Source organism: Sturnira hondurensis, unplaced genomic scaffold, assembly GCF_014824575.4.
Source record: "Sturnira hondurensis isolate 20B ecotype Veracruz unplaced genomic scaffold, ASM1482457v3 Scaffold0011378, whole genome shotgun sequence".
Classification (NCBI taxonomy): Eukaryota; Metazoa; Chordata; class Mammalia; order Chiroptera; family Phyllostomidae; genus Sturnira; species Sturnira hondurensis.
Window position 1 is genome coordinate 8,628,237 of NW_028084009.1, and position 15,914 is coordinate 8,644,150.

Below are 15,914 nucleotides of genomic sequence, written 5' to 3' on the forward strand. Positions count from 1 at the left end.
AGCCCCCTGGGATGGTGGCTGGGCTGTCCCCGCCGCAATGGAAGGCTCTGTCCATGCTTGGCAGGTGGAGGTCCTCTGTTCCCTGGGGGCTCTGCGACTTCAGTGCAGCCTGACATCAAAGAGGGGCCCTGGGGAGGCTGGGGAGAGCGCCCGGAGAGTTGGGGCCATGCAGCTCTGGACATGGAGAGCCAGCCCCTGCTGACAACACTTGTCCTGTCAGGTGCCTGTGGCCCTCAGAGAGCGTGGTAGTCCCCTTCGTCTCGGGGTTTGCAGCCAGCTTTCAGACCGGCCGCAGCCTCAGCAGGGAGGGCCCCCAACACGAACCCGGCAGGCCGGGACTCCAGTCAGACCGCATCAGGGGCCCGGAGGGCAGCCGGCTTCGGGCTCATCGCTTCAGACGACGTGGGGCTTGGAGGCACAGCTCCACTGTGGCTGGGAAGCTGCATGTGCCTCCCGCCCTGTGGGCGCGCTGCTCTGCGAGACCCCCAGCAGCGTCCCCGGGGACAGGGCCGAGGCCGCCAGAGCCCGCACACCACATCCAGGCAGCAGCGGGTGATACCACGCGCCAGCCTGGGAAGAGCAGGAGCCTTGGTTCATCCATCCGGAGACCCCCTTCCACGCCTGTCTTCCGAGGCTAACCCTGCTCAGTGCCCAGCAGAGCAATTCCGGCTGTCTTCCTGTGCAGAGAGCCACGCTTAGGTGCCGCGTGCATATGCGTTGACGAAGGGGCCCCGGGCACCCAGGCGGGGACCAAACCCACACAACCCACTTTCTAAAACAGGCAAGACTCTGGAATTAAAGGTGACTGTGCTGATTAGCCGGGCCTTTCCGCATCTGTGGTCACGTGGGCTTAGCTCCTCTGGGGATACTGAGTCTGCAAAGGCGTATTAACGTTCTCATTTTGTGGATTGGACGTCCTTTGGGAGATTGTAACATAACTTCCAAAGTTACGAGTCCACAGAGGTAATTGTTGCAGAAATAATTTGATACACCGTAAATCCCTCTACGTCTATCCCTTCAAATGGACACTAAAAGCGATTACAGACTAAAAACCCATCAGGAGCAAATCAACGAGATGAACTGCTGTAATCGGATTAACCGGGGCTGGGGGGCTCTGCTCCCTGCCTGTCTGCACCCCAGCGTCAGCCGAGGGCGGGGCGAGGTGGTGCGCATCTGACCTGTCCTTTTAGGAAAACGGACTGCTGTCCTTCCTTGAACGTCCCCAACCTGCAAGGGCTTCTGGCCTGGGACGCTCATTGGCCTCCTTGTAAGGTGGGACGAGGCTCCCCACGGAGCAGCCGCATCTGGGGACGTTTGGAGAAAGCCAGGGCGGGGGAGGGGGGAGGCAGGGGGTGACACTGACGAGAGCTGACAGCTGGGAGCAGTGTGGCCCGTCCAGGAGTCTGCCTGGAACCTGTGCCGGCTGGCGGGACCAGGGGACGCCCCTGGGGTCAGAGCAGAAATAATTTGATACACCGTAACTCCCTGGGTCAAGTTCTGCCCCCCAAGTTTGAATGCCAAACCCTGTTACAGAAAAGCAGGGATGTGGTTTTAAGGGATCAAATGTCCTACCTGGGGAAACACAGATCTCCGGGTGTTAATGGTCCAGGACACCACTGGGACCAAACATCCTGGGGCCCCCTGGGCAGGTGGAAAAACTCTCCCCAGCAGGCACACCTGTCAGTGAATGGAGTCGGGGTGCAGGGCTGTGGCCGGGCTGCTGCCCTCTCCTGACCCCAGAAGGGACCCCTGCAGCGCTGCCTGCCCCAAGCACCCAGGAACCTGGCTTCCGGGCTCCTAACCTGGGCCTGAGTGAAGCTTGGCCAGCGTGATGCTGGGAGCCACCTGGAACCAGTGACCGGGCAGACGCACGGCCACCAGCGCNGATTACAGACTAAAAACCCATCAGGAGCAAATCAACGAGATGAACTGCTGTAATCGGATTAACCGGGGCTGGGGGGCTCTGCTCCCTGCCTGTCTGCACCCCAGCGTCAGCCGAGGGCGGGGCGAGGTGGTGCGCATCTGACCTGTCCTTTTAGGAAAACGGACTGCTGTCCTTCCTTGAACGTCCCCAACCTGCAAGGGCTTCTGGCCTGGGACGCTCACTGGCCTCCTTGTAAGGTGGGACGAGGCTCCCCACGGAGCAGCCGCATCTGGGGACGTTCGGAGAAAGCCGGGGTGGGGGAGGGGGGAGGCAGGGGGTGACACTGAGGAGAGCTGACAGCTGGGAGCAGTGTGGCCCGTCCAGGAGTCTGCCTGGAACCCGTGCCGGCTGGCGGGACCAGGGGACGCCCCTGGGGTCAGAGCAGAAATAATTTGATACACCGTAACTCCCTGGGTCAAGTTCTGCCCCCCAAGTTTGAATGCCAAACCCTGTTACAGAAAAGCAGGGATGTGGTTTTAAGGGATCAAATGTCCTACCTGGGGAAACACAGATCTCCGGGTGTTAATGGTCCAGGACACCACTGGGACCAAACATCCTGGGGCCCCCTGGGCAGGTGGAAAAACTCTCCCCAGCCATTTGGCTTGGTCCTGACCACAGGGCGGCAAACCCCAGGGCTGTGGCAGAAACCCACGTGCAGGGGGCTGTTTAGGGAGGCGGAGAAAGGGCGGCCGTGCCTGTCCCGGGCCAGTCTTACCTTAACCAGCTTGTTCAGCAACCCGTGGGTCCTCCAGTCCCACCTGGCGAGCAGGTGGCTAGCAGGCACACCTGTCAGTGAATGGAGTTGGGGTGCAGGGCTGTGGCCGGGCTGCTGCCCTCTCCTGACCCCAGAAGGGACCCCTGCAGCGCTGCCTGCCCCAAGCACCCAGGAACCTGGCTTCCGGGCTCCTAACCTGGGCCTGAGTGAAGCTTGGCCAGCGTGATGCTGGGAGCCACCTGGAACCAGTGACCGGGCAGACGCACGGCCACCAGCGCCGGGTAGGACATGGCCGTGGCTCCTCTCGCTGCCCTGGTCCAGCAGACTCATGAGCCAGGGTGAAGAGGAACAAGCACCGGTGTGTCCGGCTCCAGAATCGCCTGTTACTTACTTACTTATTATCACAGCAAAGGACACACGGGCGCTTCAAACACTCATGTTTCCAGGCTACAGCCGTGGGAGGGCCACTGAGCACCTGCTGGGGGCTGGCCGGGGGCTGGTGTTGAAGGGAGGGCCCACTAGATTGTGAAGCCCTTGAATGAAAACAGAGCAAACTGTCTCCCTGATCACTTAAAAGTACTGATGACAGGTTGAAAAAAATTCTATTTCTCGTATGCTGATAAATAAAATTACCATTAACATGAATAGGTCGGATTCACTTTTTTGCGGCTCTGAACCCATTCTATCTGCCTCAGCACCGGAAGGTGTGGCAGGCGCTCTCGGTCGGAGACGGATCTGAGAGTGGGCACCGTGGAAACGTGGGTCCTCCTGTCACTGGTCGTCGAGCAGAGCTGCCGAAGCCGGGGCTCGGCTGGCCAGGCGGGTGGGGCGTCCTTCCAAGTGGACCCGCAGCCGGGGGACCCCACGCCACAGGAGCCGGGCCCTGGGGCTGACAGCTGATGTTTCCAGAAGGTCTCTGCTGGAATCAGGCACCTCTGGGTGGTCGTGTTTGGGGCGGGCAGACCATGGGGAGCGGGGCCTTCGGTGCGCACAGAGAGTTCTCCAGCATCTGGGTCGTGGGAGAACGGGGAGTGTGCGGTGCCACCCGGGGCGACGCCAGACGAGGTCCATTCCAATGCACCACCCTGCTGGTCAGTGGCGCTGCTGAGAACCGGCCTGGGTTCTCTTTGCAAAGGCCGTCAGCTGAACCCGGGGGAAGGCAGCCTGACTTTGGGGGATAAGGAGAGGCACAGCGTTGCAATGGAAAAAAGCCCTTTTCATTTCATTTAACTTTTACTTAAATGAAGTTATCAGAAGGGTATCTGATCAGTTAAATGGTTCTCTTAAAAAATTGTTATTTTTTCACCCAACAGAGATTTTTTCCCCCTTCACTTTGCCTGATTATTCATGCGCTGCTTACAAATAGGCGTCCACACCCCCGAGGGGTCGGACACTCTGGTTTGGGAGCCTGGACAATCCAAAAACTGAAATCAGGAGCTTCGCAAAGGAGCACCAACTTGGGATTGGAATGGAACCAAACTCAAACAAATCAGTCGCCATCAAACACTTTATTCTGAAGACAGACAGGGCGGCGGACACGGGTGGTCTTAACCCGGAGACGCAGCTCGGGTCAGATGGCCAGTGATTTGTGAGGATGAGGGGGGTCACTTTGGCGTGACCCCCACCCCCCACGGAAGGACCTTGGGTGTGCCTCTCTCCAGAGGGGATCTGAAACAGTTTCCATCCCTCAGCCCTGTGACCGGGCTAAACCCGGACCCCTGTCTGTTGCAGGGAAAAAGCCGTGAAAAAATGAAAACGCGAAGGAGCAGAGACACCAATATCACACACCCGTCTTGATGAATAAAACTGAACCACACGCTTCATTTTGCAAATAGAAAAGGGCCTCTGAAATGTAGTAATTAAAGCTAAATGCTGCCGCCAAGGCGCTTTGTAAAAAGGCGGTGGCCCCTCCCGGGTAGCATCCCGTTAACGACAGCCGGGAAGATGGGGTTCGTGAACCCCGAGACTGTGGCAGAGCAGCCTCGCACCCACCGGCGGAGCAGCTCCGTCCCCTGGGCGCCGGCAGGCTGTGTGCGGCTGGGCCCCCACCCGGCAGAATTCTGAGCTGCCGCCCACGTCAAAGAGACGGACCCCCTCCCCCATCGTTCATCCTGGGCCCTGGGCGGGGCGCCGGCCCCTCGCGTACTCACCCCTGGCCCGGCCTCTTCCCCCAAAAGCCTGTGGGGTTGGTGGGGAGGGGGCTTTACTGGGTCGCCGGGGCTACACCGGGCCCTCCTTTGACGCCCCACGGCCAAGTGTGGACGCAGGAGGGGCGCACTCCTGCTCCGTGCAGCCGCCTTGAGGCAGAGGGCGCAGGGCGGCCGCCATTTAACTCCACCGGGGCCGCCCCTGGGGAGTCCACGGCTGTTCAGCGCACAAATCCCGCAGGTCTGGAGGCAGCGGGCGTTGGCGTCCACTCACCTCCAGAGGTTAGTTAGGCAAGAAGATAAACGCACTGGGACTTGGGAGAGCCTAAAAGCCAGCACCAGGCTGTCCTTGGCTCCGCGCAGTCCAACTCCTCGGCAGAGGGCAGTTGCTGAGGGCGCATCGGGTCCCGAGGCGCAGGGCCGCGGAGCCTGCGGAAGCGTCTTCGGGATTCGGCCCACCCAGAGCGCGGCCCCGCAGCGTGGTAAGAGCAGCAGACTGGGACCGGGACGGCCCCACGCGAGGGCCACGACCCGCTAAGCAAGCTACCCTGCGTCCCTGCGCTCCGCGAGCCCCGGGCGGAGCCCAGGCTGTTGCCGCGGGACCACCCGCCAGGGGTCCCGGCAACCCGCCTCCCGCTGTAACCCGGGTTCTCTTTTTGCAGGTGAGCAGCGCCACCCTACAATGCGCTGTTGGCCATCAGTATCCCGTCCCCCCACTCCACGGCTGGGGGCGTTGGGAAGGTGCCGAGTGGACGCTTCCGACTCGCGGGTGAGGATTCCAGTGCCGCACTCAGAGCTCGATCCTGGGTCCGGACGGGCTGTGCGTTTCCCGCGGCCCCAAGCTGTTCAGCGTGCCCCGGATGGGAGTGAGGTCCAGGTGACACAGTCTTCATGGGCAACGTGAAATCCAAGACGCGTGCCGAGGGAGGGGGCGGCCCGGGAACCCTAGGACTTCTCATCACAGTGTTTGCACAGGGCCGAGGGCGTCCCGGAGAAGGCGGCGCACTTGTCTGGGCAGGGCAGCGCGGCGCCCGCAGAGAAGGGGTACACCGCGGCCTGGCCGAAGGGCGTGAGCGGCGCAGCAGCCACGGGCGCGGCCAGGCCCTGGCCCTGGTTGAGGTAGGCCACGAGGCGCCGCATCTCGTCCAGGGCCTGCGCCTGCATGAGGATGTAGTTCTTGGCCAGCAGCAGCGTGGCGATCTTGGAGAGCTTGCGCACCGACGGGCTGTGAGCGTAGGGGATGACGGCGCGCAGCCCGTCCAGCGCGTCGTTCAAGTCGTGCATGCGCCGCCGCTCGCGGGCGTTGATGCTGAGCCGCAGCGAGCGCTGCTCCCGGGGTCGCCGCCGCGCCTCCGCTGCGCCCCCCGGCCCGGGCCGCCGCCGCAGTTGCTCTAAGACGTCGTCCTCGTCGCCACTCTGTTCGCCGCTGCTTTCGGCCACAGCGGCCGAGGTGCGGGGCGCCGCGGGGAGGTCGCCCCCCAGGTCTGGCACGCCGTAGCCGCGCGCTGCCTCGGGCCCCCGGGCAGCCCCGAGGGCAAGGCCAGCCGCCGCTGCCACGTAGCCTTGGCTCAGAGCCAGGGACCCGTCCCCCGACAGCGACCCGAGCTCCGCCATGGCCGCTGCCGCTCTGCTGCTCCCGGCCGCACGCGCCTGTCCGGCTGTCTGTGGGTCCCTGCGCCTGGGCGCGCCGGGCTGCTCCGGCCCGCCCCTGCCCCGCCTCCCGCTCCGCTCTGCGGGCCCGGAGGCGGGCTCCAGCGCCCAGGCGCCTCAATCTCGCTTTAAGGTGCGCGGCGCCCCGGTGGGACCTCTCGGCCATCCAATCAGAGAGGACCTGGCGACCTCCTCTTCCCAAGCCCGGCTCCACCCGCGCCGCAGACCCACGGGCAGGGGTGGGGGCGGCGCAGGGACGGAGGGGGCTGGGAGGCTGGATGGAGATGCCGTGGGGGCGGGGGACCCAGGAGCGTGTCACCAGCTTCTAGACTGCGCACCCCCCCCCCCGTTGCTGCGTCCTGCCACCCCTGAGATTGCCACCACAAAGCACCCTCGTCTCCCGTGAACACCACTTCTGTCTGTCGGGTCCTCAGCCCTCGGTCCCTCCAGCAGGAGCCGCCTCTGGCACCGCGCGGCACACCGAGGACGTCTTGACCGCCAGGCCCGAGCACGTGCGGGGCGCCCAGCGGCTGCGGAGCCCAGGGTTTGCGCGACGCGAACTGTCTCTGTCCCACCCCCTGCCCCGCAGGCGCTCCGTCCCTGGAGGAATGCTGTGGTCAGGGCTTGGGGCGCTCCCTCCTGGGGGCACCTGCCGGCCTGGCAGAGTCGTGGGGGTGCAAGGAGACGTGGAGACGGGTGAGCCAGCTCTGCGGGTGCCCTGGATGGCGAGAACAGTGGAGGCTGCTGGGGTCCAATGACATCGGGGTCGAGGGCCGAGGCCGGGGCACGCTATGAACACATTGGGGCGGCATTTGAACCCCAGGAAGGAGGTGTCGCACCATTTGTGGGGGCGTGGAAATGTCAGGTGGGGTCACAGGCGTAAGGAGACTGGCTCTCCCTGCAGGCCAGAGCATCTCTTGAGGGAGATTAAGTTAATCCAGTGTAGGGCTCTCAGCCCAGGGATGGTCAGAGTGTAGCTGGCCGGGCCGTGGGGGTGTGCGAACTCCGGGCCAGTGGGCGAAGGCTCTGGGCTAGTGTCGGAGGGAAGCACCTTCGAGGTCCCAGGGAAGGGCTGGAGGCCTGTGGGTGTGGGGTCGGCGTTGAGGACACCAAACCGAGCCAGTAAACGCGGTTTTTGGTCAGATGCCGCCACCTGCTGGCTGCCTGGGAGACTGCGGTCACGGTGAGCGCCTGATCCCCGCGGGTGCCCTAGAGCCCTGGAACCCGTCACCGGTCACTGGTCCTCCTCCCCTTGGCTGGCGCCCTCCCACGAACGATCCTGCGCGTGGCTACGGTGAAAGATGAATCTGTGTAAAAGTAAAAAGGCGGCATTCCGGGCATGTGGCACTGTTCAAAAGACGGGGATGATGTTGGTTAGGAGCCGGTGTGTGGGCTGGAGGCTCACGGTTGTTCCCTAAGTGGTCGTTCGCCATTGACCAAGGTCAGGCAGACAGAGGGGGTCTCCTGCTCCTGCCGGGCTCGCCAACGCAAGGATAGGCCTCTGACAAGACCCACTGCCCCTCCTCCATTTCCATGCCCCCAAGCAGAGTCAGAGCCCCCAGGCCCACAGATCTGGGTTCGGGGCAGGGACCTAATGGTGACCCCACTTCCCGGTGCCCGGTGCCGACTGCACGTCAGTCTACCTTCTGGTTGAGCCACGACCTGCTGGAAGGAATCCTGACTAAGTTGAACGGGTCTGGAAGAAAAAGCGCCCCCTCGAGTTTTCAGTGGCGTGAACAGCTTCAGGCACAGCTGGATCTGGGTGCCTGGTGGTGGTGTGAGGACTTGCTTTCTCTCACCACCCAGCACAAGGCAGGTGATGGCCTTCCCAGGCCACGCCCCCCAGGGAGCAGGCACCTCACGGCCCTCCCAGCATCTGTGCTCCTTTGGCCTGAGTCACATGCCTCATCCTTGTGGTTGGATGGCTGCCCCCCACTCCGCGGACAGGCACCCCAGCATCAGAACCTCCTCCGTCTCCCACAAGTGTCTGCTCCCTGGAGCTGCCCCAGTATCCCTATGGGTCTCTGTCTCTCCCTGTGGGCCCCTTGAGCTGCCCAGGAAGGGCAGTGGGAGGGTGGAGGGGCGCTCATCTGTGCTGGTTTCTAGAAGGCTTCCTGGGGGAGGTGGCACTAGGGGGCATCCTGTCCGGGCAAATGGCTGCTGTCTTGCCGCCGTCCCTCCCACTTCTTGGGGGCCAGAGCAGCACAGGTGCACTCCCACCCCTAGGTCAAACCTGGCAGGGGCTGGAGGTGCCATTTGCCTGGGTTTGCTTTGTGTGGGTTCTGCCATGCCTCTGACTTCCTGTCCCCTGCACAGCACGCCCCTCCCCCCACAACACAACCCCCCTCTGTACCTCCGCAGGGACGGGGCTGGGCTCAGCTCCACTCCGTGTCTGGGCTTAATTCCACTGTCTTTAGCCCCCGTGCGGCCGGCCCTAGGGACCTTCCCCTGGTCTGTCCTAGTGGGTGGGACATGCCAAGCAGCCAGACACTGACAAACCCAAGTTCTGCTCAGTGAGGAGGGAAAGACCAGCCGAGATGGAGAAAATGAGGGCTGTACAGGTGTGTGTGCCTGAGAGGGCGAAACCGTCCAACTCAGAGCCAGCAGGGCTGCCAGGAGGAGGTGCAGCTCCCTGGGTGGCCCAGCACCAGCAGGGTCCCAGGGGTGGCAGGGCCCAGGAGGACAGGGCAGCTCACCACGTTGGCGTCTTCCTCCTTTTTCTCCTGTGTGTCTTGTGCAGCACCACCCCCTTCGTCGCCACCACCGTCACCACCTCATCATCACCGTCACCACCACCACCATCACCACCACATGCACCGAGAGCCGTGACCCTGCTGCCTCTGTTTTAAGATGAGAAAACCATCCATGACTGTTTCTCACAACCACCCTGAGGTCAGGGCTGAGGCCACCTGGCCCGCCCCAGGCTCAGGCCCCACAGAGGCCGCAGCAGGGGCAGAGGTGGGGGACGTGGCATGAGCAGAGCTGGGAGGAGGGGAGCAAGGACCTGGGGACTCCTCTGGGGGCCACCTGCAGGCAGGAGTGCCTGGTGTGAGGGTCCCTGCGAGAGAGTGCCTGAAGAGAGGGGGGCCATGAGGCCCGGGTCCAGGTACCCAGGCTGGAGACGCACATGCCAGTCAAGACGACCTCAGGAGGGGTCCCTGAGCCAGAGGGTAGAGAGCTGTGCGTGTGCACACACATGGGCCTGTGCCAGCACAGGAGGCCACGCTGCGCAAGGGTTTGCCCGTGACGGGTTGGCCACTCCCCTCTGCAGCTCCACCAACAGAGCCCCCAGAGGCCCCGCTGCTGACTAGCTGGGGCCGCGGGTGCTCAGCAGGGTCCCCTCTGCAGCCACACACCTGAGCGTTGCTGGGCGCTGTGGAGCGCCCGCCAGGACGTGCTCTCCCGGAGAGGAGCGCCTCTCGCCCGGGCTCACTCTCACGGGGCTCTGCTGTGTGTGCCTTTCGCGGTGCCTGGTTAATTAGGGGTTCTGAACCGACTAGGGGCTCCCGTGGGCATCGTCTTGACGTGCCCAGCGATCGGCTTGGAAAGCAAGGCTGCTGGGCCGGGTGGCCCTGGGGGCCCGGCAGTGATAGATGCTCACGTCCTTGGCGTTGGGGAAATCAGGACATCGAGTGCCGACCGCCGCCTGATTAGATTTCCGTCGACCCCGGGGGGACCTGCCGAGGCAGCATCGGAGGGAGCCGGGAGCCCGGGGGGATTGCAAAGAGGCGGGACGCACGGGCCCTCGGGACCGGCTGTGGGGGTGCAGGCCTGCAGCTCCCCTGCCCCCTGCCCCTGGCTCACCTGGGGACAGAGAAGAGACCAACCTTCGGGGCTCAGGGGCGGGGACAGCTCTGGTGAACACGCCTTTGTCCTCGCAGGGGCCACCCCAGCCACTCACTCTCCCAACTCCCGAGAATTTGCTGCTTAAAAAGCCCCTCCGCCGTGGAAACCGGGTGTCACATCTTTTACAAGTAAAGGCTTCCCGGGCTCCAAAGCGAATGGCTGCACAGAGGCGTCGGGAAGGGGGAGGAAGTGAGAGGGTATGGACTTCCTCCATGTGTCAGAGTGCGTGGCTCCGGTCCCCGGAGCCTGCAGGGGCAGGGGCCCCACTCCAGGTCTGGGCACCCCACCTGACCCTGGATGCAGCCTGGCAGAGCCTCACCTGTGCCGGTCGCCTTCGCCCCGAGCCCTGGCCCAAAGGGCAGCTGTCCTGCCCCGTGCCCTGCTCTGTCCACATACTGCATTCAGAGGTGTCCCATCCCCACAGGGGGCCTAGCGCACAGTAGGAGGAGGCTGGGAGTCTGGGGAGGCGCGTGGGGCTGTGTGAGTTGGGGGTCTGAGCTAGCAGGCTAGGTGTGTGCAGGGACTGTGACTTGGGGGGCTGCTGCGGTCTGCCCTGACGAACGCTGTGGGTGCTGCTTTGACATCCTCCCACCTGCCATGGGGACACACCTGCCTTTCCTCCCTGGGGACAGAAGCCCTCCCAGGGCTGTGCTTCCCCTGACCTTCTCTGACCCAGAGGCGGTCCTCTCCGCACCCCTCAAGTTTGCAAGACCGGAACCTTCCAACTCCACCTCCGTTTGCCCTGCGTCCCCAGATACCCTCTGTGGCCTGTGCACATGGCCAGCTGGGGCAGAGGGCGCTGCAGTCCCCTCCTCGTCACCTCCAACCGGTGGCCAGGGGACCGCTGCACCATCTCCCTGTGAAGGAAGTGAAGAGGGATCTATTTTTTTGCAAAAAGCTGATTCTCATAAATGAATGTATCTAATTAGTCTCATTTGCAGACACACAAGCCTTTAATTGTCGGTTAGTAATTAGACATATCTGCACATGCAGATGACACTGTCGCGCCCCACACTGTGCCCACCGTGGCCCCTCCAGAGACAGATCGCTCCACAGCAGGAGAGAACGTGACATATAGACTCACACAGTGGGTCTACACCCCCTGCACTGGGGGCCGGGGAGTCCTGTTTGCTCACCTGAGAACGGGGCAGCTGGCCAGGCTCTGCCTGTTCTGTTGGCCACTCGAGAGGGACCGCCCCCAAGTCCAAGAAGATCTCAGGGATCAAAGCCAGGGCCTGTGACACCACCCGACATGAGGTTCCAGTGGGGCACCATCTCCTGTGGCTATTGCACCCCGGGCCACCCGGACGCCGACCACAAGCTCGGCGGCCTGGCCCCTGCTTCGAATCTGGTGGGTTTGGTGCCAGTGACACCTGAAGGCTGCAGCTTGGCCCCATGCGTATGGAGACCTCCTCCCCAGGACCCCGCGGCCACCTCAGGAAGGGATCCAGGCCTGGCTCGGATCCAGGGCCCCGCTCTGGGTTAGCCTCCCCGGCTTCTGCTTCTGGCCGAGGCCCTGACCCTCCGGGTGACTGGGTGGGAGTGGGGGGGGCCCCAAGTGACTGCCACAGGTGACTGCCTCAACGTCTTCCAGGTCCACAGGAGGAGGAGTGGCCTTGGAGAGGGTTCAAGGGACATCACCCACCCAGTGAGGAGGCAGGAGCATGTGGTGACCGTGTCCCAAGCAGGGCCAGGCTGGTGGTGCCTGGGTGCTGCCCCTGGGGTGAGGGTCGCCCAGGGCAGTGGGGCCCAGGCCCCTCCGGCTGCCCTGCCCTGGTGCCCAGCCTGGGTGGCCACGTGGGCTGCACTGGGGAGGCAGAGCGTGAGGAATTTGGCTCCAGCTGGGGATGGCACATTCTCTGCTTCCCAGACGGCTCTTGCAGCCCCTCCACCCCAACCCTCCCGTCACCATGGCAACCGGCTCCTGACGCTGAAAGGAGCTGACACCCGCTGTTTGCTTTCAGTCCCCTCCGCCTTCCTGCCTGTGCTGTGAGCGGTGTGGCCAGCAGAGGGCGCCGGCGGGTCGGCACTCAGCAGGACAGGGAAGGTGGGCCTTGCTGGACATGGGCCCTGCGTTTCCGGGTGTCCATGTTCCCCCAAAAGGCAGGAGACAGCCCTTAGCTGGTGCATTCACAGGGCGGGTGCAGCTTTATGACCCGACCTGAGTGGTCCCAGCTCGGCTCAGTGACAGTCCAGGGCTGATCAGAGGCCAGGGGGCTGCTGGTGGGACCAGAAGGGCAGCCACCACGGCGGGGCACTGGTCCTCACCCCTCTGGGCTCACCTGTTCATGTGTTCATCCCGTCCTCCATCGCATGCCAGAACCCTTCCCTCCAGGCCTCTGGCCAGTGCACCACCCTTTGGTCTGAGCCAGGACCCACCCCGCCGGCGACACCCTAGCTACAAGGGAGACGAACCTTCACTGGCGTTCTCTCCAACTCAAGGAGTTCATCTGCAAAGAAAGAAGGGAAAATGCCGGAAGGAAGGAGGAAACTTCCAAACTGCTGGCAGCGACTCCCTCCAAAGGTGCAGATGGGCCGACCCTCCGCCTGGGGTCTGCGTGCCTGGAGGGCGTTCCTGCAGCCCCGGCTGAGCCATGGCGGGCGCTGGAGGGTGGGGAGTGGGGTGGCAAAGGGCTTACTGGCCCCCCTCCCTGGCGGCTGTGGTCCAGATGGCTCCCCAGATCCTACCCTGGGTCTGGGGGGCAGAGGGGAGTGAGGAGATGGAGGTGTGAGGCCCTGTTTCCACCTGCTGTCCTCCCTCAAAGGACCCAGGACCCTGGGCAGAACAGATGGGTCAGAGTGCAGGGCGGGGCCTCAAACCCCATCCCGACCCAGCTCTGGTGGAGGTATGGCCTGGTGGAGGGTCAGAGCCAGGTGCATGGAGTGGAGACGAAATGACCAGGGAGATGGTCAGGCCCCTGGCTTGACCTCAAGGGTCACTGCCGAGGGCAGGTGGGGCGGGTCTGGCTGGAGAGCTCCCCGTGGAGACTGCCCCCGGCCCGAGGGCTGAGCTGGGAGCTGCACTCTGAGAGCTACAGGCTGCACTTGGCCTTGATGGTCTGACCCACATGGGGCTGCAGCCTGGGGCCACACAGCCCCGAAGAACTGAGGGGACCGGCCCTGCCAGCCAGGGCTGGAGGTCACCGCAGCCCCACTCTGGGCATGGGGCCAGGGCAGGAAGCTTCTGGAAGCTGGCACTGGCAGGGCTGGTTTGAGGGCCCACCCCAGCCCCGCCTGGGAGACAGGTACCTCTCGGGGGGATGCGTTCTCACCCGAGTCTCCTTGTGAGGACAGACGGACGTAAGCCCCACGCCCCTGTGAGGAGACGTCTGCATGTTCCTGGGGTTTCTGCTGAGAGGCTGATGCCGCCCAGACGCTGTCGGTCTCCTCCACATGCGCTGCGAGCACCTGGGCTCCCCTTTTGGCCTCCTGACCCAGCTTGGAGAGGCAGGATTAAATACTCACATGTGTTTCCCCAAATGTAGGCCTGAGGCATCTCCTCACCAGCTTCTGTCCAGAAGCCGTTTCCGGGTCACACGGGGCTTGAAACCGACCCTCGGCTTTCTGTCGATGCCCTGAGTCGGGCGTCCACCCTGGGAAGCAGGGCCATGGCCGCCAGGGCAGGCGAAACAACGGGTGAGAATTGAAACAGCCCCTTGGAAAGGACGATGATGCAACAGCGTCGGTGGGAGTGACCTGCAAGCGGGAATGACTGAGTGCATCAGCTCCCAGACACTGGCCACAGAGTGGCGGGTCCCCTCCCTGACCCCAGGCTCAGCAGGACCGGAGGGGCCAGCAGAGGCAGCCCGGCAGTTGGGGAGCCAGGCCTTGGTCCATGTTGGATGAGGCCCATGCTATTGGCTGTGGGCGTGTGCACCCGTGTCCTGCACCTGCGTGAAGGAGAACTCTGCCCCACGGGAGTGGCCACTGTCCCACTGTGGAGCCTCCTGCCGGGCACACACACCGCCGAGCAGTTTGGAGGGCAGGGTCTGGCCCAGCGCCTGCTGCAACCCTGTGGGCACTGTCCATGTCTCCGGGGGCGATCTTGAAGCAAAGACGTGAAGACTCGTGTCTTTGTGCCTTCCGCCAGGGAGCCAGCTCCTCCCCGACTGTCGGAATGGAAATAATTTTAGAAGCTATTGTTCATCGCAAGCTCTGCTTTTCATGGTTAAAAAAAAGTCCTGGGCCATCGTCAGAGATGCTAAAATAACTCTGCCAGTGGACGGCAGGGACAGACAGAAATAGACGGGGGTTGGACCCAGAGATGGTGGCCGGGCCACTGTGGCAGCTCCCACGCTCCTGTGGCAGCCTCCCCAGCCTCGCTGACGTGCCCTTTGTGGGGTCTGGTGCTTTCTTGGGGCCCCAGGAGCAGTGAGACCCCCTGGGAGGTGGGCGGGCGGCCGTGGTCTGGACCCCATGCGGTGCACGCTGAGCGTTCTCCTTGCGTTGGCACACAGCACACAGCCCATTCTGTTTGCTCCTCTGACAGCCCGGTGCCCAGCTGTGTCCTTGCCCCCGGTGCCCCACCTCCAGGGTTCTCTTTCCACCTGGGCCTTGTCTGGGGGTGCTCCTGCCCGCTACAGCTCTCGGGTCCCCCGAACTCAGATTCTGTCTCAGCCCTGGCAGGCCAGCTTTGCCTTCCAACTCCCCGGTTCCTCCCAAGGGGGGCCGCCTGCTGGGCGCGTGCTGCTTGTCCCCAAGATGGGCGTTCTTCCTCGGGTGCCCCTTGCTTCCCTTCCTCCCTCGCTCATGTATTTTGGGGACTCGCTGCTCACGAGGTTGAAGCAGCTGTGTTCCGACAGGCCTCGTCGGGGGCTGGGGACAGACACGTGCCAAGGAAGAAGGGTGGGGAGGCTCAGCAGCCACAGCCTCGGTCACAGTGCCGTCCCCACCGCTGCCCCTCCCCGGCCCCTGCCCGCTGCCAGGCGTTGGCACCAGGACAAGCCCTGGTTAGAGGCCAATTAAAACGCCCCGGGAGGCTCCTGCTGACCCCGAGGGAGCCGAGCTGTCCCAGCACGGTGGGGGTGGGTGCCAGAAGCCCCGTGGAGGACAGCCCGTTTGGAGGAGGGGCAGGCCTGCTCCTTGCTGGCAAAGCTGCCTTCCGAATCACTGCCTGGGGAGGGCTGGGCCCACTGCCCACGAGCGGACCGGTCACACTCTTGCAGGGCCCGGGCGCTCTCCACGGTGCTGAAGACACCGCAGGCTGTGAGTGACGATCCTGCCCGCGAGTCTCTGGGGACCGAGCTCCGTGCATTGTTCTCGGTTGGACCTAGGGCCTTCTCACCTCATCCCCAATCTGGCTGCTATATCCCTCCCCCATCTCCCACCACCTTCTCTCTGCAGGTGAGGAGCTGGGGGCAATGAGGCCGAAGTGAAGATGAGGCTGGTTTGAGGGGGACAGCCCGCCCCCAGTTTCCTGACCTGGGGCCCGAGTGTGAGCACCGGGGCTGTCCTGTCCCTGGAGTGGCTCTGCTCCGCCTCAGGGCCCTGTGGGCACCGCAACTCCCCACTGAGGGTGGCAGGTGGTGAGGGATGGAGGGAGACCCCACGCTGGGTTCAGGGCTCGGCCACCCCAGGAAGACCCCCTGGCCGGAGGCCCCCATCCTTCCCACAACCTTAGAACCAGAGAGGA

General features: G+C 63.7%; 1 protein-coding gene across 1 annotated transcript; it reads right to left on the reverse strand.

Annotated features, from left to right (window-relative positions):
• Window positions 1-4,132: 4,132 nt before the first annotated feature.
• BHLHE23 (basic helix-loop-helix family member e23) lies at window positions 4,133-6,466 on the reverse strand. Its single transcript, XM_037060051.1, has one exon. It carries the CDS (start codon window positions 6,398-6,400, stop codon window positions 5,732-5,734), a length of 669 nt encoding a protein of 222 aa, XP_036915946.1. The 5' UTR covers window positions 6,401-6,466; the 3' UTR covers window positions 4,133-5,731.
• Window positions 6,467-15,914: the final 9,448 nt, after the last annotated feature.

Coding starts and splice junctions, on each gene's coding strand:
- BHLHE23 (XM_037060051.1), bottom strand. CDS start 6,400: ATGGCGGAGCTCGGGTCGCTGTCGGGGGACGGGTCCCTGGCTCTGAGC.